Source organism: Gnatocerus cornutus, chromosome 9, assembly GCF_029298725.1.
Source record: "Gnatocerus cornutus isolate USDA-ARS CGAHR chromosome 9, icGnaCorn1.1, whole genome shotgun sequence".
Lineage (NCBI taxonomy): Eukaryota > Metazoa > Arthropoda > Insecta > Coleoptera > Tenebrionidae > Gnatocerus > Gnatocerus cornutus.
This window is the reverse complement of record NC_142241.1, coordinates 8,779,713-8,807,506: the sequence shown is the minus strand read 5'-3', so window position 1 is coordinate 8,807,506 and position 27,794 is coordinate 8,779,713. Positions and strand designations below refer to the sequence as shown.

At 34.4% G+C, this 27,794-nt stretch overlaps 5 protein-coding genes across 5 annotated transcripts; 3 read left to right on the top strand and 2 right to left on the bottom strand.

Moving 5' to 3' along the window:
• Positions 1 to 1,036: 1,036 nt before the first annotated feature.
• LOC148168607 (odorant receptor 13a-like) lies at positions 1,037 to 2,502 on the top strand. Its single transcript, XM_088045872.1, has 6 exons — positions 1,037 to 1,271; positions 1,322 to 1,892; positions 1,938 to 2,037; positions 2,086 to 2,175; positions 2,223 to 2,378; positions 2,426 to 2,502. Exons 1-6 carry the CDS (start codon positions 1,079 to 1,081, stop codon positions 2,468 to 2,470), a joined length of 1,155 nt encoding a protein of 384 aa, XP_087901998.1. The 5' UTR covers positions 1,037 to 1,078; the 3' UTR covers positions 2,471 to 2,502.
• A 1,057-nt stretch (positions 2,503 to 3,559) lies between these two features.
• Positions 3,560 to 11,718, top strand: LOC148168606 (LMBR1 domain-containing protein 2 homolog). Its single transcript, XM_088046229.1, has 5 exons — positions 3,560 to 3,844; positions 10,206 to 10,247; positions 10,297 to 10,656; positions 10,704 to 10,943; positions 10,990 to 11,718. The coding sequence occupies exons 1-5, from the start codon at positions 3,560 to 3,562 to the stop codon at positions 11,611 to 11,613; spliced, it is 1,551 nt and encodes a 516-aa protein (XP_087902355.1). The 3' UTR covers positions 11,614 to 11,718.
• Positions 11,719 to 12,015: 297 nt separating this feature from the next.
• Positions 12,016 to 15,640, bottom strand: LOC148168605 (glycogen debranching enzyme-like). Its single transcript, XM_088046228.1, has 10 exons — positions 15,618 to 15,640; positions 15,355 to 15,567; positions 15,106 to 15,306; positions 14,830 to 15,059; positions 14,691 to 14,780; positions 14,466 to 14,643; positions 14,056 to 14,415; positions 13,106 to 14,012; positions 12,833 to 13,060; positions 12,016 to 12,776 (listed from the first exon to the last, which is right to left on the bottom strand). Exons 1-10 carry the CDS (start codon positions 15,638 to 15,640, stop codon positions 12,726 to 12,728), a joined length of 2,481 nt encoding a protein of 826 aa, XP_087902354.1. The 3' UTR covers positions 12,016 to 12,725.
• A 1,386-nt stretch (positions 15,641 to 17,026) lies between these two features.
• On the top strand, positions 17,027 to 18,773 carry LOC148168604 (uncharacterized). The gene is made up of 3 exons (XM_088044971.1): positions 17,027 to 18,036; positions 18,093 to 18,287; positions 18,342 to 18,773. Exons 1-3 carry the CDS (start codon positions 18,034 to 18,036, stop codon positions 18,747 to 18,749), a joined length of 606 nt encoding a protein of 201 aa, XP_087901097.1. The 5' UTR covers positions 17,027 to 18,033; the 3' UTR covers positions 18,750 to 18,773.
• Positions 18,774 to 21,354: 2,581 nt separating this feature from the next.
• Positions 21,355 to 24,052, bottom strand: LOC148168603 (uncharacterized). Its single transcript, XM_088046227.1, has 3 exons — positions 21,949 to 24,052; positions 21,475 to 21,900; positions 21,355 to 21,419 (listed from the first exon to the last, which is right to left on the bottom strand). Exons 1-3 carry the CDS (start codon positions 24,050 to 24,052, stop codon positions 21,355 to 21,357), a joined length of 2,595 nt encoding a protein of 864 aa, XP_087902353.1.
• Positions 24,053 to 27,794: the final 3,742 nt, after the last annotated feature.

Genomic DNA, 27,794 nt, shown 5'->3' with positions numbered 1-27,794 from the left:
GATAAATTGTGTTTTGTACGAGCTCAGAAATTGTCTACAAATCGCATTAAACAAATCAATTTAATTCAAAAAAAATTCTTAAATACCCTAAATCAGTACTGCCCTACATTATAGGAAACTTTTCAAAATCATCAAACATATTCATAAAATCGTGAAGAGTTCTTAGAAATTTCGTATGTCCAGAAATATTCTAACAATTTTAGCTATGGATTCCCAAGAAATCCCAAATAAGATCACAAGATTTTTAGACTATATTAGTGCTTAGAAAATCCTCAAGAACAAACTCTAAATTACACTGCACAATCCTAAAAAACTCCAAAAAATTCGACAAAATTCCAACAAATTTTATAAAATCTCAGAGTATACAGGTGTCCCAGAACACGTGACCCAGAAAAACAATGCTTATGGAGGCAACAATTCTGAGCCAAAATTTTGAAACAAAAATTTTTTATCTCAAAAAATAACCAAGTTAAGACGAAAAAAGTCTTATAAAATCCCAAAGAGTTCCCAGATTATTCTTTAAAAGTAAATCATTTTTTGTTTGTATAAACTTATGTATTATTAACAGATTGTGAATAAAAATATTTTTGCTGTATTCGGTGTGTTTTATTCTCTCTCATTAGTGTTGCCTTTCTAAAACACTCTGTATAGTGCAGTACAAACCACTAATTAGCACGTACTTATAAGAAAAAATAAATAAATAAAATGACCAAAGCTTCACTGTTTCTCGCTGCCCTTCTAAATTACACCCTTCATTCCCTGCATGCAACTTTCTCAATTACTTTACACTTTCTTAATTTATACTCTTATCCCAGCTACGAATTAACCACAATCAATTTTTAAACGAGATATCCATCAAACCGTAACATTACATACTCATCGATAACAACCCTACACTTAGGGTATGGTGAAACTCATCCACAATTCATCCACCCTTCTATTTCATTAATATCAGGCAATTTTCTATGAAGTGCACATGTGGGAATGCATTCGATAAGTAAAAATAGTGTGAGCTTTCGGTAACATTACCATCACAACCACTACCCTTATCAGAACTTCGAGGGTGGAAATAATAACAATGAATCAGCAAGACAATGAAGAAATAATATGTAGTGCCACACGAAAAAACTTCAAATATATTCTTCTATGGCCCACCTTTGACGAAGAATTGAAACCGGGCAAAAAGTATTTCTTTCAGATTTTTGTGTACATTTTTCTCACGTCGACGTTTCTCTTATCAGTGGTGGCGCACTTAATCGTTACCATTTTAAGTACACGTGATAATATATTTCGTATTTTAAAAAATCAAACGATTTTACAGAGAATCTGGACCTATCAACCACTGAAGATTTCGCTCTAGTCGCAGCGATGCTCGGAATTTTTTACATGATCTTCATTTATGTGAAAAACGTACCGAAGTTAGCCCACCTTTTAAGAGACTTGTCTGAATTTAATACCTTCGAAAAACCGCCGAATTTTGATGAGAAAAAACAGTTCTTAGATTCTTTGTCCAACGGAATGTTTATGTACTCCATTTCTGCGCTGATGGGATATTCTGCAATCAAACTATGGCAAAAAGGAGATTGCGAGAACATAAATCTGGTCAAAGGTCTAGAGGAAAATTGCGGTTTTCCGGCTCCTATATGGACACCCTTCACAATAACGAAGAAGTGGGAGTATTGTTGCGTGTATATCTACATTCATATTTGTGCCCAATTACTAATGAAGCCAAATATTCTGATCACTTTTCACGCTTTTGAGGTTTCTCAGTACGTTATTTTAAAAATTGATCAGTTGGTCATGATGGTAAATGAGTGTCTTGATAGCGAAGTTTACGAAGTGTCGAGTAAAAAATTGAAGAAGTGTATCCAACTTCATAGTGAAATAATAAAGTGAAGTTTTTGCTAGTACGTCTAACAATAACCGGCATATTTTAGTGTCTCCAGAAGATTAGACCAGTGTTTCTCCAACGGCATGATGACGCATCTAGCAATCACGGCGGTTATTTGCGGCTGTATTGACAAACAATTTGCTGAAGTAATGATCACATTTTCACCAAATTATCAATTGGAAGTTCAATTTTAGGGTGATCACATCAGCGCCACGATGCACGCCTCTGGTTGGATTTCTAGTCTTGTTTTTGCGTGCGTTTCTGGACAACTCATGATTAACGCCGTCAGTTTACCAAAATTGTTATTTTTTTTTAATGAATATGATTGTAGAGTGAGAAAATACCGGCAGCTATTTGGTTTTCCAAGTGGTACGAAGCCGATGTACAGTTGCAAAAAGACGTTTTATTTTTCTTGACCAAGAGCCAGGATAAGTTGTACCTGAGTGTTGGACCTTTTGATGTTCTTTCCTACTCTCTACTTGTTTCTGTACAAAAGATTGTTGTTTAGACGACATAAAACAAATTGGTTTTTAGGTGTTGAAATTGTCGTATTCTGTATTTGCCTACTTGAATTCTTAAACGGACTATGGAGTTGGATATCTTCATGAGTTCTGCACATCTGTTATCATGTATCCACACTGGTTAATAATAAATAAGACTAGAATTATTAGAGACTTCCAAAGTATAAAAAGCCCCAAGAAAAAAATTATAAAAAAATGACAAGAAATTCAAATAATCTTTAAATCTTTGAAAACATCTGTGGAGTATTTTGATAGTAGCGTGACAATGTCGTGGCAGATTTTTTTAATCCACTCCAAACTAATTTAAATACTATTAAAGATTTGATCAGATTACTAACATGTTTGACGACCAAATTGAACTACTTATAGATAGATTTAATATCAAAATTTACAACGACGAATTTGAATTTTAATCTTCAGTGGACTTGCATTATAAAATTAAATATCTTAAAATATACAAGATAGAAAGAATAATAACATTAAAAGAAAACAAAAATAATGAAAAAATTATTAAAATTTCAAATATTTAGCTAAGCAAACAACTGCTCCAGAGATGATTTCATATCAGTGGAAATTTTAGTCAATATACTTCTTCAATTTATGGTGATAAATTACCCACCATATCTGTCCCAACTGTACACTCAAACAGTCTTGTACATCACCGAACCTCCACAACATGCCTCGTTTATTCTTTGCAACTTTCATAATAATTTTAATATGCACACGTAAGTAAATAACACAGAATCAAAATCAAACATACTTCCGATTTATTTCAGAATTTTCCAATTCTTGCTACCCTAGAAATAACAATCATGATAGAGTTGTCCCTTCTTTGTCCTACGATGCAAAGGCAACAAACAAATCGTGCAATTATGGTCAAGGGAAAATTATTCACATTGGAATAGTAAATCAGACTTTTATTCCAAGAATTTACGTGTGTTTTGATAACACAACATCAAAAACCTATTGGACTAAACACTATCTAGGCCATACGAACCATAGCAATTTTACTAATTCCAGAGCCTGGTGGTCTCATAAATTCTTCAATAAATTTAACCCCGACTCTGTGTACAAACAAGTTTCTAATAATACCGATCGAGGTCATCTTAGTCCAAGAGCGGATTTTAACACCATCATTGAACGAAAGATGACTTACCACTACATCAATGCAGCTCCACAAGCTCGGAAATTAAACCAAGGAAACTGGAAATCGCTGGAAATCGACGTGAGGTCGATGGCGAACTTGGAACAGAAACCAGTTAAAATAATAACTGGAAGCGGAGGATCTTTATTTAGTCTGAACAGTTTTAACTTCACGTATCCTGAATATTTTTTTAAGATTGTGATTTTTGAGTCGGAAAGAAAGGATATTTTTGTTGGAGTGAACAATGCCAGTTCTGATTTTAGTTTACAAGGAAAATTTTCCCAATCGGTGTGTGGCACTGTCATTCCTTTTTGTGGCTGCTTTGGTGGACACATTTTCTTACGTAATCTTCTTGTTTCCCGTAAAGGGAATGAATTGGGCTTTAACGGAAGAGACAATTAATTGCCTTTTTTCCATAAAGGCGGTATTTGTTTTCTCGACATGCTTTTCTCTAATTTTCCGTCCCCAGTGTACATCCACACTTTTCGTTTATATAACATCTAAAGCTTCCGAGGAACAGGTGTGTGCGAGAGTTATGCATTTTACATGTTTGATTATTCATGAGAAAAATAGATGAGACTCTTTCATAGACTTTCGTGTCTAACTTTAGAGTTCATTATGTTTTCCAGCTCGGGAAATTTCCTCTGAAATATTAAACGGGAAACAGTTAAAGAAACTAACGGCGTAATCGATTCCGAATTCAGAAAACTCAAACAATAGCTCGTTTATTTACTGAACAGAAACAAAAAGTTTGAATAATTCATCACAAGAACAATGGCCTCGTCCGTTTCGAACTAAAAAACGCTTCATTAATTAATTAACTGCCTCACACCTTAGAAGGGAAAACTATACAATTTTCCTGAACGAAAATCCGTCTCTTTCATTTAGTGTAGTCTACAAACTTGTTAAAACGAGCTTTGTTCTGTTTAGGACGAGTTCACAATCATAAAGTTGATGCCTTAAATGGAAATACAAGCTACAAAACGGACTTCAAGTTCAATTTTCCTGTCGCTTGGAACTCAAAAAGCTTGTACTGATTACGCAAGTTTGTACATTTCAATCTCCACGGAAGAATTAAAGTGGTTTGCAGGAAAAATTGAGGAATTTGTTTCCGTAATTGTACAAAAATGCAACACGAGTTGAAATTAATCCCGGCGCATCCACCAATTTTGTAGCTTGTTTTGTCAGAGAAATTTAACATAAATCCTGGAATTTGGGTAAGTGGAGATTTGAAAAGCTGCGGCACTGAAATTGGCAATTTTGGATAATTGGAATGTTCTGTTTTTATTTTTGCGAGATAAGCAAAAATCATCGAAAACAGGTTCATTGTTGCACAATCGCATTTGTGCAACACATGGCCGTTTAATGTTCTGTTAATGGGAGATAACAGCAACAAGGGTCTAATTAAGGGCCGAAATTTGCCATCATTCCCGTGCTTTTTCAATATCTTTTCCTGTTGATGCCTGAAATGTATGATGCGGAAAATGTAGCGACTCTTGTCTCAAAGTCATTCATCACGTTCTGTAAGCTTAATCCACATCTCAAGTCCTATTTACACTCCGCTGTTAATTCAAGACATTCTATCTTGACAAAATTACATAGAGACATAATTAGGTCATGATAATAAAATTTATCTTTGAGATTTTCTTTCAGAGGCGCTAATTAATAGAGGCCGTTATTAAAAGAAATGGCTCGGTATTGATACAGGCTAGAACTGGGTGTGCTGGCTGCGTTATTAAATTATACCAAAGTGTTCAAGACTGAAGTCGAGTTCCATTTACGACATTATTTAATCAATAATTAACGTAATTTGCCTCAGGGCGACTCCGATTGCATTTGTAGCAAGGATGTCATAAATAAAAAGTGGCAGTGAATTCTCTCAAGCCCTGGATTAGTTTGTAATTAAATCTGAAAATTGAATTTGCTCACGCACTTTGTTGCTGCCTGGAAACACACTTCCGGTGCTAAAGAACACGTTTTTATGACACTAAGTTGAGAATTTCGGGTTATTATTACAATTAATAATGAAACAGGGTTTGCTTTAGGTAATTCGTTGAAAGCTTCCAACGATGTGAGAAAACATGGCTTGTGCAGTATCGATTACGGAACATTAGGTGGAACGAGTAGAAAGTTTAATGAGAAAAACGCAATGAAAATTTCATGGCTCGTTCTACATGGAGTTAAAACCGATTTGTAATTTTTAATGAGAGAGGATCTGCGAATTTCTCCTGATTTTGCTGGGACTTTATTTTCACTGGACCAAGCTTAGCGAAACGATTTTCACATAAGCTTTGTTTACTTGGTCAGTCTGTTGCACTCGTCTAGTTTGTTTTAGTTTGATCCGAGTTAAGTAGCGAGTTTTGTTTACACAACTGTAACAGTGCAAAAAGGAGGAAGAAGTCGCTCTTTTTAACTTCAGCAGAGGCTGCAGTTCAAACTACACAAAAATTCAGAAGAATCATAGAAATCGCCTCTTCACGACCGAATTTACATTCTTCGTGCACAAGCTCCATCCACAGTGTGTAAATACCTGTTTATTGTTTTGACGTCTCCGACCTTCCTAGCAAAAAACGTGGGAATTGGGTCACTTTCATTTCATCCAGAAACTTGTTTTGGCAGTTTTAGAATGAACCATACGTTCGCCAAGCAGTCAGGAAGTGGCTGTAAAACTCGTTACTTCCACTTTCGCTTTTGCATTGGAATTTGCAGTTGCAGTTCGGACGGTACAGTGCTTTTTTCATTTTACTAATTTTACTTCTCCCGGAAAAGCTCAAATTAGGAAATCTGTGTAAACTCTTTAACTTTAGTTTACAGGAAAATTAAAGCAAAACTTTTGTCTCCCAAACACGTAGTTCCATTTGAGGCATCAATTTCATGATTGTGTGCTTTTGCTAAATAGAACAAAGCTTTTACTTTAATAAGTTCGTAAACTGCACTAAATGAAAAGCACGGAACTTTCATTGCTCTCCATACTGAAAAGTTTTTATATTTTTGATCATTCTAAGTGATAAGCAAACTCGTTCTCACTATCGGTTACATTAATTCAAAAGTTCGAGATTTATATGGATTCGAATTACCAATTCCGTTGAAAAGTGCCTTCAGGTTAAAACATCTCGTGAAATTCCTGTAATGTACTGCTTTTTGATTCGAGGAAGCCAATTTGAACTTCCGGCGACATCGAAAACCGCAGAAAATTCGTTTTAGACACTTTACAAAGGACACATAAAGAGTCCGATAATGAACTTGATGGAAACTTTCAGTGGTGAAAATTACTCGCTCTTATGGAAAAATAATTATAGCTTTAACAAGTCAATTTAGCTGGCTACTAACACACCTGAGCCACATTTTAAATTTGCGATAAAATTTCATTTGAAAATAAATTGATAAAGCACGCGAAATACTCATCTTTCAGAGCACATCTCGAATATTTTCTACATCAGCTAAATCATGAGATGAGTTTCTAATTAAATTTAGCTAAGTGAGTTTGTTTTAGGGCTCGTACTTTAGAAATGACTAAGACTAGGATTACGGGATTGGGTCAATAATGGGGCTAAATATCAGAGTTTCTGGTCAAATTCTCGCAGATAACGGAGAACGAAATTTTGCCTCAGTAAATAAAGTTTAACAATAAAAGGGATTCAATATTTAATACCACCTCCTCGTTTAATTTAGTTGTTATCACAGTAAAACATGACCAATACACGGACTCAATTAACTGCTCACTAGTACAATTGCCCAATTTAGAAATTTGGTCAGATTCATCTGAAATTGGCAACAATGGTCCAATTTAAAGTACCGCTGTGAAATTCAGTATTCAGGTCAAAATTGTCAAAGTGATATCCACGTCTCCGAAACTGTAGAATGATAAATGATTTTCTCCGGGTATGAAATTATAGCGAATCTGGTTGGAATAATTTTTCACTTTGTTTCAAAAAATCCCATACACGGTTTAAAACAGCGTCAACACTTGAAGGGAATGTGATTTTATCCTTCAAACAAACTTCCGGTTAGAAACGATCCTGCTTCTATTTTAAATTCATGAACTCCAAGAGGCGAGATTCTGGATCTCCGTCATTGCCAAGAAATCGTATGTCTGAGTTCCCTCATCACAAAACCAATTTAGCATCCCATCTTGCATGCGCCTCAAACATTAATTCATTATTAGGAAAACCGCGACGTTTAATACAGACGCCTCGTCAATTAGGGGAAAATTTATAGTTACGAGAAACATCGTCGCTTATCACAATACGATTTCAAAGCAACTGGTGATGGTTAGAAACCTTTTTGATTAAGACTCCGAACCAACGAGCAAACACAGTTTCGTTCTCCAAAAAACTGTTTACTCTCTTGAAAATCAATTTTCATAATGAAACCACCAACCCTATTATTTAACTTCTAAAACCACATCTACAAAACAGGAGGGTAAGTGATTACTCGCTATAATCTGCTTGAAATCGACTCTGCATATTATAATTACTATCCGAGCACTGTTTGTCTCATAAAAGAAAATTCCGCCTTTTGTAAATAGAAAATTCCGACTACGCATACTTATGCTTGGCGCCTCCATCAAATTTCACAATGTAGACAGAAAAACACTTGTTTACTTATTTTTCTGCATCAACGCGTTTCCATTTTTCCAGTTATGCTTATTTCATAACACCATCTTCGTGAGCGCAATAAATATCTTTGAAGCGAGGTCTCTAGAATGGTGAGGACCATTAAAATGCTGCATTTTTATTAAAAGAGAGACAAGTGGAGATTAGATTAAAAATGATATTTCTGTGGTTTTGCAATTCAAAGCTCGCGGGAAATAAAATTTTATCTACGACCATCAAATAAATCGCTTTTAGACAAATAATGATGGCTATAGTTAGGTCATTTAAAATCCGTTTAGTTATGACAAAAATGTCAATTTATAATGTGGCAATCATTCCATTCAGTTAATTTTTGTGTTTTGCCTTTTAACATTCCTTCTGAACAATGCACATATTAATATTTCGTACGAAAACAAGTTGAAAATGTTTGCACGTATTACGCTCTCTGATAGAATTAAATCAGTCTGTTAAAGAATTTAGTGATTTTTATTTTTGCATTTACTTAATTTTGTAGGTTCTAAATAAAATACTCTGACATAATTATAACCATTATAATCACTGTCTTGTAACTTGTATGATTCTATTTTTTTAATACATTTTTCATTGATAAAAATTTGTGATATATAGGCATTTATTTCAGGAAATAGATGTAGATAAAGCATAGTATTACACTCGCATGTTATAGCACTTATGCACTCAAACTCGTGAATAATGGTCCTCATAACATGCTCGTATAATAATATATACATACTATTATTTTATATAAATAAAATGCGGAAAATGTAAAGCTTGAAATGAATTTCGAAATCCGAGATATTTAGAAAATCTGAAAATTTTGAGTGAAATTGTATGAATTCGCAAAATAAGGAAAAAATCTCTTCACTTGAAAATCCAAGAAATTGGGAAAATTGAAAATCCTAAAAAGCAAGAACGACATCAACCTGAACTTGGCAGACTGTCTAAACCTAAAAAGTTAACACAGCAGGATTAGACACATGGGAGATGCGCTGGGTGTAATCATTCCACATAACAGAATTTAATCCCAACACAAGCTCTAAATTAATTCGATTTGATGAGTGAATATGTGGTATCCAATCGTTTGGACTAAACAAATTAGGGATTTCCTGCATTCTATCTGAAGTGAGAAGGTCTCAGTGTATAAACTTAAAAATGGTGGATGCGCCAGGTCAAAACCACCATTTTGACCAACGTTTATCTTACAATTTGCAGTCGTAAAAGTCAGTAGCAGGTAAAACAACCGCATTCCTGCTGGGAATCATAATAAAAAGAATGTTTTATCGACAGTAGTTTTATGGTCTATAATATCGGTTCGACGTAATTACGCCACATTTGCTACATTGCAATTCCTATAACTTTGGAAAAAAAAGTTCATATCCAGTTCTATTTGTGTCAACGATAACGGGACTAGACTCTTCATATGGCGAGACAGGTGCTATTTACCAACATTGATAAATTAAATAGTATTGTTCTAACACACAATTCCTCCAAACCGCGTCTGTTACATTGGGAGTTATCAGTGTTGTTTTGACAGAATTCAACTCTATTTTATCCTCGAGTGGTATTATTAGAGTCTATTATACCAAACCGTTTTATTTCAAAAGCAGGCCAGCTCACACAAATTCATTTAATTTAAAACCAATTCAGAGAGTTGACGAAATTTAACACGTCGAAAAATGTAATCTCTGAACCTGAAAGATTTTAATTGAGTTGATCAAAGTGCACATTTTCTCTTTAGTTTGTTGGAAGAGTTTACAAGCGTAAACAAACAAAAGATGAGAAAATTAAGAATCGAGATCAAAAAGCACAACTAGTCGTCCAGACAAAAGGATCCAAGAACAAGGTTTAAATTCAGCGCACGATAATTAAGAGGAATAAAATCCTCAACGATGGTACTGGAGAGGTATTAAATGTAAAGCTATGATTCCGGGAAATTTCTGTCATAAACGGGGCAATTACAGGAAGTGGACGATAAAATTTAAGTCGTTGTTTCGGATTAATTTTTCTACCCTGTACAAATAATTCTATTTTTCCAGTGCCAGAAAAAATCCAATAAAAGAATTCTCGCATCGCAACAAGTGAGTTTCTTCTAACAAAACACTCTTCACCCTAAAAACTCTCTCATAGACCATCAAGTCTCTTCAAGTACTTCAAAGAACAGAAACGCAATGGAACGTTTTGGTCGAGCGAATTTTCGATTTGGAAGACACGTTGAAGAACCAAATCTCCCGAGACAAACGATTTAAGCGCACATTTCAGAAGCCTAGAACAGTTTTCAGGCGATTCTTCTATGTTCCTGCAGTTGAATGGTACTGGAAGTGTGTAGTTTACGGCTACATGCAGAAATTGTTGGCCGTAATGGCAGGGGTGTTCTCCATCGCGGTAGTTTGGTCGGAGTTGACTTTCTTCAACAAGCAGCCGGTGCTGTCAATTTTCGCTATCATAGTCAATTTCGCGAAGTCTAGTTACGACTATTTTACTATTGAGGTAGTATTCTTCAGCTGCACCGACAGAAAGTAACATTTACTTTTTAGCTATTGTCGACTATAATAATCTTGTACCTCTGCTACTGCGCGTACTCCACAGTCCTGAAGATAAAGCTGTTGAATTTGTACTACCTAGCGCCCCACCACCAAACCAACGAGTACAGCTTAATTTTCTCGGGGATGATGTTAAGCCGTCTTACGCCACCGCTCTGCTTAAATTTCCTAGGCTTAATCCACATGGATAGCCACATCATTAAGAAGCAAGTGATGGAAACGCATTACACCCAAGTCAGTTCTAAAATCTCCCGGAATAAAAACTAACAGTAAATTCTAGATCATGGGTCACATGGACGTCATCGCCATCATATCCGACGGATTCAACGTGTACTTCCCCATGGCAATTCTAGTATTCTGTTTGGCCACCTATTTTAGCTTGGGCTCCAGACTGTTATCAATGCTGGGTTTCCATCAGTTTGTCGGTGATGACGAAATGACCACCGATCTCGTGGAAGAAGGTCGCGAGCTTATTAAAAGAGAAAAACGAAAGCGGCAGAGATCAGAAGAGTCGTCGACCAGGAGAAGAGAGTTCAGTGAGCGTTTTCCCACGACTGGGAGATACAGATCTCGAGGAAGTAACGACACGAGTAAGTTTGATTTCGTGAGTGTTCTTATTAACAATCGCATCGCAGTTCGTCCAATGACTCAACTGGAAAATTTGGATAATACGCGATCAAACTTGCTTCAAGAATCGCATCCTTTGGAGTCGTACGATGGTGTTGATACGAGATTCCCGCCAGATTCGGACGACATAGATTCTAGATTTGGTGCTAGCACTAGAATCGGCGAGAGATATAGCAATTTGCGCGAGTTGGAGCCGAGATTTTCCGATAATTATCAAGATGGGAACTATAGGAATCGGGTTGGGGCACCACCGAGGGGCATTTTCGACGACGTTTAAGCCAATTTTAAATAACCTAAGTCATTTTTAAGTTTTTGGTGTTATACGAATTGTTATTTTTTATATTCTGTTACAAAGTTGTATTTTTATATTGTTTATAAGGCATCTAGTGGTAATTATTTATTCCCGAGTTCCCGGTAGTTGGATGTTAATATCAGTAACTAACCAGTATCCGTATATTCCATGTTTTTCTAAACAGTAGTTAGTAGTAGTTACACACATTTTTACCTGTAGTATTCGTTGACATGTACTGTTTAAATTCCAAGAAATAAAGACAACTTAATAAGAATACCTTTATTACAAAACGATAGTAAATATAATTTTTAGCCAATAAAATATCACAACTAGCACGTGCAAATAACCACTCAAGCTAAATATATAATAAAAAACGTGGTAATAACAAGTGCAAAAAAGGCTAAAATGTACATAATAGTAATTCGCACGAGTTTTCTTTGTTCAGTTTCATAAATCCTATTAATGACGCGTTTCTTCTGTATCGTTTCAAGAGTCAAAGGGTCGAGGATGACTGGATTAAACCTAGTCTTCTCCAACAAAGGCCGGTTTACAATTAAGTTATCTATAGTCCTCGGAGTATCGTCTTCAACTGGTGAAATTTCATCAAAATCAACTGAACTGGCAACAGGTTTTCGTCTAGTTGGATGGCACAAAGATGTTCGCGACAATAATTCGCTGAAATACTTAATTTTTATATGAAACGAATCACACTTTAACATGGGACAATAGTCATTGAAAGACTTAAACAAATTAAAATTAACATCGCCATCACTCTTTGAGTATTTTAAAACTTGTAACAATTCGCAACGATCACTAAAACATGACATAAAATTTGTAACAGGAAAATATCTACAGACTAAAGTATTGTCTATTGTTTGAACAAAGTCACTTAAACTTAGTGACGTGGTACTCAAGGTCTCATTATTCTTAAAGTATAAATCACTAAAAACCGTATAGTTAGTTTGTCGCTTTTCGTTGGTCGTATAAACAATTTGGAGACGTTTTTCTTTACGTTGGTGACTATAGAAGCGAACGTTTGGAGTTATAATTTCGCAAGAGTCTACAGAGTGTTCATTATATTCCAGTTTTCTGCTAAGTCAATTGATCAACGGCTGCTTCTGCTGGGTCCTCTGGAGATCGTGCAAGACCTGAAACAGCAATAGGATGACCGGTCAAGTCATGACAATTTTTTAGTTCTACTCACTTCCAAAATGGACGACATGCTCCACGCTTGAGTCCTCGAGCTGTCATTACAGTAAGCCCCATCTTTGTTGGTCAATTCGGGGAGTCCCCGCCACGTTGAAGTTTGCAACTCGACGAAATGTTTCGACAGGACTACTTTAGTACTAGCTAGAGTTTGTTGTAACTCGCCATTAGCAGCAGCGAAGTGTAGTTTAGCTCTTAGGTAGAAGCCAACAGGCCATACCCACTCCTAGTTAAAAAATTAGTGGAGAAGTTTGACCTGAAAATTACTTACTGGTCCTTGATGGTAGTTGAACCCATGAGCGACATTGGGGTTGTCTGAATCATTGGAATTGTCGTAGTTTCCATTGTAGGCCCAATCTTCTGGATCTAAAGTTTTCATACCTAGAGGTCCCAATAAATACTTTTCGGTTTGTTTCAACGCGGCCCACGCGTGTTTAGGATTGAAGAGTTCAGGTGCCACCACCATTGCAATCGGGAAATTACATCTCAATTGGAAATCAGTCCATTCTTGGCTGGCGCCGTAACAATCTTTGTAAATTCCTCGCTTGTTGATGAGATCTGGTCGAATTTCACCATCCACAGGGGTCGTGTTAACCCAGAAATACTTCTCGAAGTTGCTTTGTATCTTCTCACCCCATTCTTTATAACTCCATTTGGTTACAACCCCGTTTTTTCCTGTTCTTTCTACGCCAGTGTACGGATAAACACCTTTCCTGCTCAACGCGTCCAACCAAGTGATTACAGCTTTTGATAAACCGATGAGCTCGACAGCGGACCCGTCGCGTGGTGTTGAGGGTTTACCACGAGTCCCGGCTTTTTCTGAAGAACCCATTTTGTCCATCCAAGTACCACAGTTAGCGGCGTTACCACCAAAAACAAAACCGGTGTCTGGGTGTATTCCAATCTGGTTGTTGAAGCCTTGGTCGGTCATGTGCTCGTCGATTTGTTTCCCTGCGTTGCGCTCGCGAAAGACAAGACCCTGGAAATGGATACTGAGGGCTTCCTGAATGACTTCGTGTAGAAGTTGGTCGGCAGCGCCCGGCGACTGCGCTGGAGAATCATCTGTGGGGAAAATACGCGATACTTTGTCGCCGAGGATGGAGAGACCGTTAGGGGCGTCTTCTGTGTAGCATTTGATACAGTACAACCACCACCAGACAGCATCTCGGCAGTTGAACCTGTAAGAAGAAGTGAGATCTTGTAAAAGATGAATGTACCCACCGTGAGTTGCGGCCCCCATCAAGCAAATTGGGGATCAACCCGTGTCGGAGACAGCCACCATATCCTAGAATGTGGTATCTCGCATCTTGATAGCGTCCGGTTAGTAGAAACAGCCCCCGTAAAGCGATGAAGGTGTCACGGCCCCAATTTCGCGTGTAACCGACGGAAAAGTGGGGTAACCCAGCAGAGAGCGTTACGCAAGCTTGGACGTTTTCACCAGTGTCTATTTTCTTTTGAGGCGGTTTTGGTTCTGCCAACTTTGGAGACAGAGTTGGTAAATCGGCTGATTTTATGTAAGCGGCGAACTGGAGAGAGCCCATGGATAATCCTTTCACGAAAGTGGATCCGTTTTTCACGAATCTGAAGACGTTTTTGTAAGAGACTAATTAGTGTTGTAAATAGAGACTTACTCTGACATGAGGTTGTAACTTTGTTCGTACAACAAAGCGTAAATTCCCGTTACTATCACGTCGAAGTAACAGGGAACTAAGTATCTAGGGATGTACTTGAGAGATTTGGTGTTTTCTTCAAACCACTGGCCAAGAGACTTCGTACCCTCGTCGAGTTTCAATCGTTGCCAAATATAGTCTAAAAAGAACAGTTGAGGACTTATTCACCAAAAACGCGGAACGCACCTATCATCCAATTTCCGTCTCGCAGATTTCCACACATTGGATGCCCCAAATCATTGCTAGGTCTAACAGTGGACAGCAGCGACATGAAACCTAAGAATAAAAATGTTAGGGGAGACACCACTACACAAGAGTAAAAAACCTTGAAAACCAGCATAAACCAAACGACCAAAGTTGGGAATGTCGTATGTATCAAACCCATGACCTTCGTCTCTTTCTTCTTGGTCGCAGCGGTACAAAGCTCTGTTCAAATCGGGCAACTGCATCTGACTGATAATCTTCCACAATTCGGTTTCTTTTTTCAACGAAAACTGGCTGATCAAGTTACGGACGTTTTTAATCGACTGACTCATATCGTCAGGCAAAGAAACCCTGAAATAACAACTTAAGAAATAATTCTACTTGTTGGAAAACTGACTTAATAATGGCCACACTTCCGGGTTTGAAATTCTTAAAATTCAGTTGTATCACATTGGGGCTTCCAGAGTCAACTTTTTCGAAGATTTCAGAGCTTTCCGGTTGAATGTGCTGCTGTAAGTGGACTTGGTACTCAGAGAAACCATTAATCCATTTAGTATCTTTATGGTACGATTGAGTTCTCGCATACTTCGAGGTCATTCTAGAAAAATATCACTACAAACTCTGCTGAAGGTACAATAATTATTACTTTGCGTTAATATGGTTAAGAGTCGCTTCTAACACGACCTCCTCCAACACTCCTTCAACGCGAAGAGCTCGAATTCCTCGCTGATGATTATCTGCATCTTCCGCTGGATGACTAAAAGCAGTGAAAGCTACAAGAACGTAACTTTCATGGGTTTCTGGACAATGTCTAGTGACGGCAACCACGTCAGGATCCATCTGGTCGACATAAACCTGGCTAAATCACTACTAACAAGGCCCCCTCAGAACACAACACATTTTTAACACGGTCCCTTCAGAACACAACACATTTTTAATGATTTCAGCCTGGTTTTCAAGATAACTTTTGAAAAGTTAAAATTTTTAAAGAATTTGACCGGTTTTTCCAAACGTACCCTTTTCAAAAAAGTCACCATTTCAAGGAAAATACACCGTTTTTTCAAACAAGAATACGGTTTGGTTCAAACAAATTTCCCTTTTAAAAACATTTAAAATTAGGAATTTTACCTTGATTTCAAAGATTTTACACTGTTTAGAATTTTGTACTAACAAGGCCCCCTCAAAACACAACACATTTTTAACACGGTCCCTTCAGAACACAACACATTTTTAATGATTTCAGCCTGGTTTTCAAGATAACTTTTGAAAAGTTAAAATTTTTAAAGAATTTGACCGGTTTTTCCAAACGTACCCTTTTCAAAAAAGTCACCATTTCAAGGAAAATACACCGTTTTTTCAAACAAGAATACGGTTTGGTTCAAACAAATTTCCCTTTTAAAAACATTTAAAATTAGGAATTTTACCTTGATTTCAAAGATTTTACACTGTTTAGAATTTTGTACTAACAAGGCCCCCTCAGAACACAACACATTTTTAACACGGTCCCTTCAGAACACAACACATTTTTAATGATTTCAGCCTGGTTTTCAAGATAACTTTTGAAAAGTTAAAATTTTTAAAGAATTTGACCGGTTTTTCCAAACGTACCCTTTTCAAAAAAGTCACCATTTCAAGGAAAATACACCGTTTTTTCAAACAAGAATACGGTTTGGTTCAAACAAATTTCCCTTTTAAAAACATTTAAAATTAGGAATTTTACCTTGATTTCAAAGATTTTACACTGTTTAGAATTTTGTACTAATAATGCCCCTTGAGAACACAGCTACTTTTTAAGGAAAACACCCCGATTTTCAAGGGTTAACAGAAAAGCAGAAAAATCGTGAAAACACTCCCGTTTTTTAGGTATTTTTTAAAATTAACATTTTTTCAAGGATTTTGTCCTGTTTTTCTATTGGGGCTATTTCAGCACACATATGAATACGATTTCGGCCTAACAAATTCGGCCAAGAAAATTCGGTGTTTACCCAATAATCACAGACGATTAATTAGTTTTATTATTTGATCGATAAGTCCACATTTAAATCCGAAAACTGTCAAGTCAAATTTATCAGATTTAACTAATGTATTCGAAATATCATCAAATTCATAATACATTTTATCTTTAAAGAAATATAAATTTCTATATCTGAATGCTCCGCTTATATTTGGAGGTATTCCAGCAAATAATTCTGAAATAAGGCCATTTTTCTTTGATCTAAACAGACACTCATCAAACTCAATGTACAAGACTTTATCATAAAATATATATGTTTTTTACAGAATAAGTTCTAAATATTGCATCAATTCTTTTTCCTTTTGGTATTCCTAAATTTTCAATAGATCGAGCATTATATCCACTTTTAACATTAAAACTTGGAAAATCAATTAAATAATATAAATTTTTTACAACTATTAAAACATCCCCTGAAGGTCTTTGATAAATATGTGAAATTTCTTGAAAATCAACTGGTAAAAAATATAAATAATCTGTAATTAATTTCGGTTCTTTATCATAAGTCATGTCTTTTAAATTGACTAACCAAACATATTTCTTATAAAAAATATACATATGATGATTTGCAATTAAGAATGTATCAATTTCATTATTAAAATCACATAAATTACCGAATAACTTTTTAGTTTTTACTAAAATTAAATTCCACGTGTTCCATCATACATAACCTAAAGTTATTTCAACTGACAACAAAGTGACGGCCGTAAAAACTGGTGGCGTCATGTACTGGCAAAAATTTGTACTAAAATCGCCGCCTACTACCAGGAACAGGAATTATCTGAATTTTTTTCCAATGAAAGTATTGGCAGTTGGTCTACCAGAGTTCTATGTATCTTGGTACTATTATAAAAAAAATCCTTCTCATAGTGTACACATAACCTACAATAATATTACACTCTTCTTACTTCAAAAACTACATAACCGCTTGTAAATAACTCTTCTCTCATGAGCGGGCATGAAATCAGTTCCCGTTCGATAGTTTATGATTTCAAACAGTGACGTCATAGCTCTATTCCCCTCAACTCTCAATGTCGCGAAAATAAACCGGTTACTGTCATTTTGTTCCCGTTCATATACTGGAACTCGCCAAAAAATCCCTTTATCCTTTAGTTCGCGAATAGATACAAAATAATTGATTTAATTGGTATGCAACCAATATTACACTCTAATTTTTCATGTTGGCAATTATGCGTACAATCTGTCTAGTGTTCTGTGATCTGTCATCATCAGCTGTTAGGCTATTTTTTGTTTACTCGTTACTCTTACTTGAAATCTGTGACTTGATTTAGGTTCACGTGTGCGAGAAAAATCATGGTAAAATTTTCAATTGTTGGTGAATTATACCTACAAATAATATAATGTATTTTCAGGCGAAAGGTTTCAAAGACTTTTTGAAAGAATTGCCTTTGGATGCTAAGGACCAACAACTAATTCAAGTAACTCATGATGTTGAATTAATGAAAAAAGAGCATGAGTTAGAGTTGCTGAAAAAAGACTATCAGCATCAGCACGAGTTGCTGAAAAAAGACCATCAGCACGAAATTGAGAAGCTGACAATAAAACTAGTAAGTTAACGTCATTTTGAATGCTGTGTATTAATTTTCATTGCTATCTTTTAGTCGGAGGTTAATTGGCAAAACTTAAAACACTTAAAGCTTGTTGAACTAAGAAGTTTCGTTTGCGAATTCGATACCAGGAAATTGGATCAAACCATTTCAGAGAGAGCAGACAGATTCGCAGACTTTGCCAAGAAGAATGTAGCTCAACTGAAGGCATGGAATTTAGAAGTAGAACATTTTATAAAATTGTTTAAGCCTTTGTATAGCAAATTGTGTGGCTCCGCCCATCCTACATTCAATATTAACGACAAGTTTGAAATAGGGGCGTCGCACCTAGAACAGCGAGAAATTCAATTAATCGGATTTTTGTGGGAAGCGTTCCCACTGCCGCCCGAAAAATTAGAAATTCGAACATTAGAGAAATCAGAAAGTGTTGCTTCAAAATATAGACATGTAAAAAACAAATAAAATAAATATAGGTATATGCTTGGAGCAGTTCAAATTCAATTTTACCTTCCCTCTTATAAACGCATTGTATAATTGTTTGACTTTAAAACTAGCAAGATACATTGATAAAAACAAAGTAATTTTGAAGAGCTTGTTAATGTATTTGATAATATTTTTTGTTCCTTACGAGGTAATTTTGCAATTAAAATAATTGCAATAATTTTTTAAAAACTGAAAATTCTTTATCAAGAATAATTTCAAAAACTTGATTTATTTTAAACTGAATTGCTGCTTCACATGGAAATTTTTTGAATCGCTGTTTATAATAAATTATTCATTACCTAATAATAAAAAAAGGATTATTAATTATAGTTTCCAATTGATTCATTATTAATAATTGACAACGAAAAGAATTAATATCCAAACGGTATTGTATCAAAGTTTTCTAAAATAACTCTCTTGTCGTAAACAAAACCAAATTCCTTTGTTTCTATTTTATTTAAAAGTTCTTTAGTTTTAGTATCTCTGGTAATTCGATTATATTGTGTACTGATTTTACTGTCTTTGTGTTCTAAAATATTATTCATGCTATCGGAATTAATCTTTTCGGACGTTTCATAATTTAATGTAAATCCTTTAATTTTGCAAACAACTTTACCTGTATTAGTTTTATAACAATAACTTTTTGGACCTGTTGATACCCAATCAGCAATCCATACGTCCTTACCTAATTCATCGGTCCAATCTCCCAATAGACAACCTGTTTTAACAGTGTTTTTACCATTATCAATATATACAATGCTATCTGTATCATAATATATTACACTCTCTCCTAATATGTCTAACATTTCGTACAATCTTAGTCTAGCATTTGCGGTTGTAAAAGCCGCTATGAATATATTGGTATTGAAATCATTTTCTACATAGCAACCTTTATACTTGTAATCAATCTGTAACATATTTTCGTTTAATTCATTGATATGTATATTATCAAGTCTGTCGTCTAATAAGATCTCATAAAATCTCTTAATATCTGTAACATACTCTGTTGCCCCCATATTTTGTCTTTGACCAAATTTACCCCATAAGGAATTTAAACAGATTTTTGCAACAGCTCTCTTTCCAGGATTATTTTCTATTTTACCCAATTCAATACCTAGATTTTCTTTTACGGCTTTTCTATATTCTTCTTCTGATTCAAAATCATTTCTCCATTCACTTGTCTCTAACTTTATTTTCATAAATGCTTTTACATATCCTTTAAACAAATAACTCGATTTTTGTTCAAAATGCCAAACTTCATTAATAGTTATTATTTTGTATCCTTTTTCAATTGCTTTTTTTACTTCGTTTGTACACCAGGTTCCTCTGACAATTCTTTGAGATTCCGTATGAGTACATTTATCTTTTTGATTATTTAATTTTGCACACAATTGACATAATGGAAATGTTAGTTTTTCATCGCCAGATTTCCTTTTATTTTTAACAGGTAAAACAGGGTGATACAAACCTCTTGGTGGTAAAATTGCACATTTTATTAAACCATACCATTTTGAATTATATGTAGGAGGTTTGAATATTTTAGTAGGATGTCCAACTGGATAATCATCATAACATTGTACTGTTGGATATAAACTACAAATATCTATATATTTCATTTTCTTTCCATTAACTTTTAGTTTTGTAGCATTAGTTCTTCCTCCGAAGAACGCATTTCTAGGATTAAGTTCTTCAATTTCTTTATATTTGCTTTTAGTTTGTTTCATTTCTTCTTTATATTCTTTAGATTTAATCCAATTGCATTCCCACATTTCTATTAAATTATAGCCAGCTTTTTTTATTTGCTCGCTTCTTTCTATTGTTTGTTCATAAAGATCTTCCATAGTTGTTTTATTCTTATTATTAATAAAATTTGAACTATAACATTTTGTACAACCATGCCAAAAACAACCGTGATATTGATAGACTGTATTAGATTTTTCATCAAAGCCATCAACTTTTGATCCACATATTCTCACTTCACCATCGTTTAATGCATGTTTTATATTTGGATTATGAAAACTATTCAACCAAGAAATTGATTGTTGAGAATATTGATCTTTTTTTAGATTATCAACAACTGCAATTGTATCTTTCTTAATATATTTTGATCTATATATAGCCATACAAACACCAGCAATTGTAATGTATCTAAAAGGATCTATGTTAGCTATTTCTAGAAATTGTTTTCTTAATTCAAGACATCCTCTTCTTAATATATCCACATCAGAATTACAATAATCATAAAGTTCATTTTTAAAATCAAATAAATAATTTTCTTTTCTTTTTTGTTTATGCCATTCTAAAAACTCTTGCCTATCTTTTATTTTCATAGAATTAACACCATAGTATTTTGTATTTGGTATTTTTCCAATATAGTTCTGATTTTCTGTTGTATTGAAAAAATGTGGAAAATAACCTTTTTTAAGTTCGTTTAGGCCGAATGTTTTGGGGAAGTTTTTTAAAGGTCCTTGAACAAAATTACTACTATCAATAATTCTTAAATTAATTGATTTTATTTCCATTAACATTATTTTAGATCCATTATATATGCAGAAAGGTTTAATACCGTTTTCAACGCAATATTTTAGAATAAAGTAAGAATCATAACCTTTGCCATAATGTGCAATAGCTGTGTATCCTTTATGATCTCTAGAAACTAACCATTTACAGAAATCTTTGTTAGTCTTAAAAGAATCAACATTACCGTAAAAATCGTGAGCTATAACTAAATTAGGTACGTGTTTGCCCGTTTCTTGCATCGCTTCGTAATCAAAGAATAAATATTTTTGTGTGTAAGAGCATTTAGTTGTATTAAATGAACATCCGCAATTAAGACATTGATAACCGTTTTCGTTCTTTGTCTTCGACTCCGGGATCTTTAAATCCCCTCGTGAATCGTCTTTGACTTGTGCTCCGCACCCTTTGGTGAACTCTGGGCCTGCGGCGCAGTAGTCCCCTTCGGGGACGCTGGCCCTGCCAGTCTTTCTTGGTATTTTAACACAATTTTTACATTCTTTACATTGATAAATGTGATATTTTACTCTTTTGTTCGTTTTATCAGGAAAAGTTACTGTACAACCTTCTCTATCACAATTTTTACAACCTCTTACTTTGTATTCTTTACTACCGTCTTCGGCTTTGCCTCTGGGCATGCTACGCACTAGTCCACTGTGTGGACGCTGGCCCTGCCAGTCTTTTATTTTAGTTTGACAGATTCCACCTTTTTGCCGCTTCCATTGCATGTAACATTTATGTTTACGTATTTCAACCTCTTTATAACAATTTCTACATTTTTCCCAGCCACATTTGTGTTCTTTACTACCCTCTTCTATCATTTTATTACCTCTTTCAATAAATTTATTACATTTTTGGACCATTTTCGGTTTTGTACAAATCGGCTTCGCCTTCATGAGTGGATAGAGTCCACGAATTAATCTATTTCCTTCTTCAATCATTTTTTTACCTTCGTCAACCATTTTATCACCTCTTTTGAGTATTTTATTACACTTTAAGCATTTATGAAATCTTTCACAAACTTCAGAATGATTTTCTAAACATTCTTGATTAAAACAGTATCTATTGCATTTTTCGCAATATATTCTTTTAGCACAGTTCAGCAAAGCTTCACGATGAATCAAAGATTCAGAGTCTTCTTTGTGATTAGATTTGAAACACATTATGCATATTTTATCCTTTGTTTTGCATTTATGTTTATCTTTGTTTTGATATGGTTTATCACATTTTTTACAATAATAAGATTGACCATAGAAAGCTGTCATACTACCAATTGTATCAAAATGATTTCCATTTTTATATAAATATATTTTTATATCTTTTTCGGGCCCCGAATATATTATGGAATTAAAGCATTCCGCTGCTACGACTTTTATTTGAATATTTAATACTTTTTCTATACTTGCAATATCATGTAAGGTAAAATACTCTTCATTATATTCTCCAAGCTGATTACATAGCTCTTGAGCTAAAGTTGTTTGTAAATTTCTTCCCATTCTTATATATTTTAATTCATTATCATTATATTCCTTACCGAGTATAATGTTTGTATGATAAGTTAATCCAACAATAACGGCTCTTGGACAACATAATCTATCTTTATTTTTTATTTGTGTTATACTTTTCTTTGTTCTTGAGTCTTCTGCTATATTTAACAATCTTTTCGCATTAGTGGCACCTCTAGGCATATTAACTACTTCTACATTAAATGTACAAGTGTATATATCTAAATCTTGATTTGAAGTTAAGATACTTTGAATTTTGTTTAATAAATTATCAATTTCAGAAGTTCTTGATAATCCGGTGGCAATAGGTGTCCAAAGATGGGTGTGGTTAACTACTATATTTAATAAGTCTCCTTCTTTGAATTTTGTTTTCTCTTTTACTATTTCAATCATTTCATTTAAACCCTCTCTAATGACAGTAATTTTTTTCATAATTATGTCAGAAACATCGGACTCTAACGATTCTTCTTCATCTTTCAATAATATAATTTTATAGTAAACTTTATGTGTATTCCATTTTTTGCTGTATTCAGCTTTTGTTTCTATTATTTTAAATTTAGGTTTTTTTGAAAACTCTGTAAAATAATCATCTTCGATTGCAAAAGGTTCCTCACCAATTTTTTGTAATAATTCTGCTTTCTTCATTTTTGAGTAACCTTTGATATTCTTTTCTTTGGCAAGTTTTCTTAGTTCTTTCAACGTTTTATTTTGAGTCGATTTCTCTAATATTTCCTTCAATATTTCTTCTAAACTTGGCAATTCAATTTCATTAAGAAGTGTGTTTAAATTATCATTGTTTACATTATCTGAAATTTGTTTCAATAGATCTATTTTTTTACTATTTCTCTTTATGTTTAAGTTTAGTTTGCTAGCAATTGATTTTAATTTTTTAATAGTAACCCTGCTTAATTTTCTATGCCAATCTCCAGCATCCGACTCTTCTTTTAGAATTAGCCGTATAAGAACTGATTTAGTCTTTGAGTTATATTTTGAATAGTTCTTTAAGCCCTGTTTTTTTGCAATAGATTTTAATTTTTTTAAGCTTAGCTTATTTAGTACAGATTCATTATTTGACAGTAGTGGTAAAAAATATTTATCCATCCAAGACGATTTATGAGTTGAAGATGAACTAGAAGACGATTCTGGTTCGACATCTTTATTAATTTGTTCAATTATTTCACCCACTTTTTTTAAATCCCCTTTAGTATGTTTTACAATTCCCTCAAGACTCATTTTAAGAAGTTGATCTTTCTGCATTTCCATTTATAAGAAAAAAGTTTTTGCAAAATATTAACTTTATCAATGATTATAATATGTTAGTAAGATATGTTTTGGATAGTATTGCTTTCCTACTAATTTACCGCACTTACATAATACTTTTTTACCTCTATATTGTTTATTCCAACATATGTTACACAAAGTTGAATAACCACCTTTGCTTTTTTTATTTGGATAAAAATTGTCCAAATCTTTTTCAGTATTGCAGTTGTTACAAACTTTTTTATCCATTTATTAGGAAGATATTATTTCATAATAAATGACTCATAATACCAAAAGGGAACAGTCAGCTAAACAAAAGATAAACATAATAATTAAAAAAGATTACACATTAACAGAGTCTAGTATTCCGTCAGTGAAGAATTTAAATAATATGCGATCAAGACAATTAGCATTAAATTTTTTAGCACAAAAAGGAGACCCTACTTCTAAAACTATTACCTTAAAAGAGTTTGCTAAACAGAATAAAATTGGTGAAAATACAATTAGGAATCAAATAAAATTTCTCACTGGTGAAACATTAATTAAACATAACAAAAAATCAAACAATATAGAACAATATAACAAAAAACAGAAACAAATTAAATCTAAACACAAATCAAACACATCCCAATCAGATTACAAAGCGTCCCTGAAAGCTGGCAGTACAAAAGAGGCTGAAGAAGAATTTGATAAAAATTTTAATAAGACTATAAATTCCCTATCTAATAAATAATGGCACTAATTGATGTTGCAGACAAAAATCAGGTAAAAATTATTCAAAATAGAATAAAAAAAGACTGCATTGAGTTTAATAATTTATCTGTTGGCAATAAAGTTAAAGCATCTAATCAATTGTATATGGAAAACAGAATTTTAAAAGAATTAGGAAATGCTGCAGTTGAAACAATAGAAAAGATGGATGAAGAAATCGAGCATAAAGATAACAAAATTAATGTATTGGAACAAGAATTAAAAGATGTAAATAGTTATGATGAGGAAAAAATAAACGCATTACTGAATAAAAATCCTGTTATTAGGTATAACAATAAAGAACGAGCAAAAAGACGTTTAGCAAACACTCTTTCTCTAGTTAATAAATGAATACAGCGAATTTATTAATCAAGGCAAACTTAAAGATTGTTGAATTAACAAAAGAAAAGAAAAAAATTATATATATTTTTATTTGTATTATTTCAATAATTCTTATAATAATGTTAGTTGCATTTCTGCTTCGTATATACCCTCTTTAATTTTTTCATCATTAAGATCAGAAACAAAATAAATCCAAACATTGTATACACGTTTTTCTACAACTGTAAATATTTCTTCTGTCCAATTTGTTTTTAATTTGTTACGATATACGTCAACCATATTTGATAATCTAACTCTATCGCCAACTTCAAATTTTGGTTTTTTATTTGTTAATGTAATCACATATACGGTTTCTAATAATTTTCTTTCATTTCCTTTATTTACAGCCTTTGGTTTCATTTTAATAGTAGTATGATAAGAATTGTTATAAGATTTTATAATTTTTGGAAGTGGTGAAATCCAATCAAAGCTGTTATATAATATTGGTTTGAATTTATTTCCTAAAGTACGGTTGAATCTTTCAACAAAGAAAGCCTTATTTTTTGTCCCTGTGCTATAAAGATTGATATTGTATTTATTTAAAACGATCCTCATATCTTTATTATAAAACTCTTTTCCTTTATCAGTATGTAAATTTTTCGGCGGATTGTGTTTATCTTTAATCGCTTGTTGTATGATTTTTAAAAATGCATTAGCTACTTCTAATCCTGATTTAGTTTTTAAAGGTTCTACCCATACAAATTTAGAAAAGGTGTCTTCAGCAACTAGAATATAGATAAATCCCTTGTTAATCTTTTTAAATTTATTAAAATCATTCGTCTTCGCCTTTGGCTCTTTTGTTCTTAAATTATAACTTGGATCTTCTGATTTACCTTTTGGTCTATAGAAAACATAAATATCTATTTGCCAAGTATCATCAATACCTTTGTGTTGGAATGCTCGTGTTTCATAGTTTTTCCTAGCAGGTTTGAATAATTCAATAATTAAAATATCTTCAGGTGTGTCACGCAAAAAAAAACAAACTGTCCGACTAAAGTCGCTCGGGCCGGCTGGTGACAAAATTACGCCGGTAGCTCAGTCTGGGTGGGTTCGTTAAAACTCACCGACCCGACAATCTTGAGGGCGCCAGGATCCTCCGGCTACGACTTGCGAGTACCCGGATCCAAAGTACTCGGTGTAGCTTACCCGAACGAGAAAAAAAAGAAAACGAAGAGAATACTAACCAGGAACGAATATATTAAAAAAAACACTAATAAAACCTAAACAAAAAATACAGGAAAACAAAGACGTCGTCTTTACACCGGCAATCGTTGCTGTTAGATTTACGACGATTCGCTGTAGACCGAACGCTTGCGCAAGCCGACGGCACACCGAAAATCCGCGCAACAATTCGATCGTACAAACTCGCAATTACCGGGTCCCGACTTACAAGGACGTCTGTACAACAAAAAAAACAGAAAAGAAATGACTAAGTGTGAAACGGTTGATTACAGTGAAGCTGTAATCTCCCAACTACTAATTACAAGTAACAATTAACAAGGACGGTTACGGTGAAGCCGTAAACTCCTACAGGAACAAGTTAACAAAACGGTGACACGATGACTCGAACAAAAACGTGGATAAAACGATCTGACCTTGACTCCTACAGCTCCTCCTACCGACTCTCCTCTAGGTGCTCCCGACTGGTGAGCCTTCCCGAATCCAACAGGGAAGAGGTTGTACGGCTCGGTCAAAACGGTCAGCCGCAATCCAGTTTCGAACTTCCAGTTCGCACCCCCAACCAAAAGGGAAAAAAAAAACGAAACAGAGAATAGCCCAGAATAGAACAGGCTAGAACCCAAAATAGAAGGCCTTACTACGATGGAAAGCGGCCTTAAAGTTTTCCACGTGGTTCACGTCGTGGTGGATTTACTCGATCTCGAGACCCGACAAATTCCGGTTGCCTCCAGGAACCTTAGTGACCCAATCCAGATACCAATGTACCAATCAAACCAAAAAGGCCACTAAGTCACACTCCAAATTCCAAAATACCGAAACACTCTGGAGCACCGTACGCCACGAGATCTAAAACGCAAGAGAACCACGGAACCAGAATGGCTGCTATCGCTTCTTCGGCTCTACGTCACATTTCGTCATTGAGAAAGTGACCCCTTGACAGGTGAAAATTTGGGGTTATTCGAATCAAAACAAAGAATGAAAGTGATCGAAAAGAGTAGCAAAACGAAGCCAACGGTAAGTAAACAGCTGGAAAATTATTCATCAACCAATCGTAGACCTCAACGCACACTATGAACAAAATAAACAATCGCAAGAAGAAAAAAATAGCAAGAGTAGCACCGTTGATGTTGCGGTCAAAAAGAAGAACGACCCACGACACGATCAACACCAAGCAGGCTAACGTGGTTGTGAAAAGGAAGAAAATAGAAGTTAGAAAAGTTGAAGCAAAGATGAAAACTAAAGAGTTGCAACCTAGACAACCCCGAGGAACTTGTAGCAGTCCTCCAGCTAAAATTCTGAGGCTCAAACGTATTCCTCCAGTCACCTCCGAACTGGTACCTAACAAACTGGTAACTATTAACATAATTGAGCAGAATTCGTAACGGACAATGTAACTCGCCATGCGGTTACACTAAAATAGGCAACCAATAAATTA

Bases quoted from the DNA above. Each gene is read 5' to 3' on its own strand.
- LOC148168607 (XM_088045872.1), top strand. From the start codon at position 1,079: ATGAATCAGCAAGACAATGAAGAAATAATATGTAGTGCCACACGAAAA. The intron at 1,893-1,937 runs GTGAAGTTTTTG...GGCATATTTTAG, and splicing joins CTTCATAGTGAAATAATAAA to TGTCTCCAGAAGATTAGACC. The intron at 2,176-2,222 runs GTCAGTTTACCA...ATATGATTGTAG, and splicing joins GACAACTCATGATTAACGCC to AGTGAGAAAATACCGGCAGC.
- LOC148168606 (XM_088046229.1), top strand. From the start codon at position 3,560: ATGACTTACCACTACATCAATGCAGCTCCACAAGCTCGGAAATTAAAC. The intron at 10,248-10,296 runs GTGAGTTTCTTC...ACTCTCTCATAG, and splicing joins GAATTCTCGCATCGCAACAA to ACCATCAAGTCTCTTCAAGT. The intron at 10,657-10,703 runs GTAGTATTCTTC...TTTACTTTTTAG, and splicing joins ACGACTATTTTACTATTGAG to CTATTGTCGACTATAATAAT.
- LOC148168605 (XM_088046228.1), bottom strand. From the start codon at position 15,640: ATGTGTTGTGTTCTGAAGGGACC. The intron at 14,416-14,465 runs GTAAGTCTCTAT...AAACGTCTTCAG, and splicing joins AGTTACAACCTCATGTCAGA to ATTCGTGAAAAACGGATCCA. The intron at 13,061-13,105 runs GTAAGTAATTTT...TTTTTTAACTAG, and splicing joins TCAACTACCATCAAGGACCA to GAGTGGGTATGGCCTGTTGG.
- LOC148168604 (XM_088044971.1), top strand. The intron at 18,288-18,341 runs GTAAGTTAACGT...GCTATCTTTTAG, and splicing joins AGAAGCTGACAATAAAACTA to TCGGAGGTTAATTGGCAAAA.
- LOC148168603 (XM_088046227.1), bottom strand. From the start codon at position 24,052: ATGGAAATGCAGAAAGATCAACTTCTTAAAATGAGTCTTGAGGGAATT. The intron at 21,901-21,948 runs GTCCACACAGTG...GCAAAGCCGAAG, and splicing joins AAAAGACTGGCAGGGCCAGC to ACGGTAGTAAAGAATACAAA. The intron at 21,420-21,474 runs GTAATGTTGATT...GTTAGTTTCTAG, and splicing joins TATAGCTCACGATTTTTACG to AGATCATAAAGGATACACAG.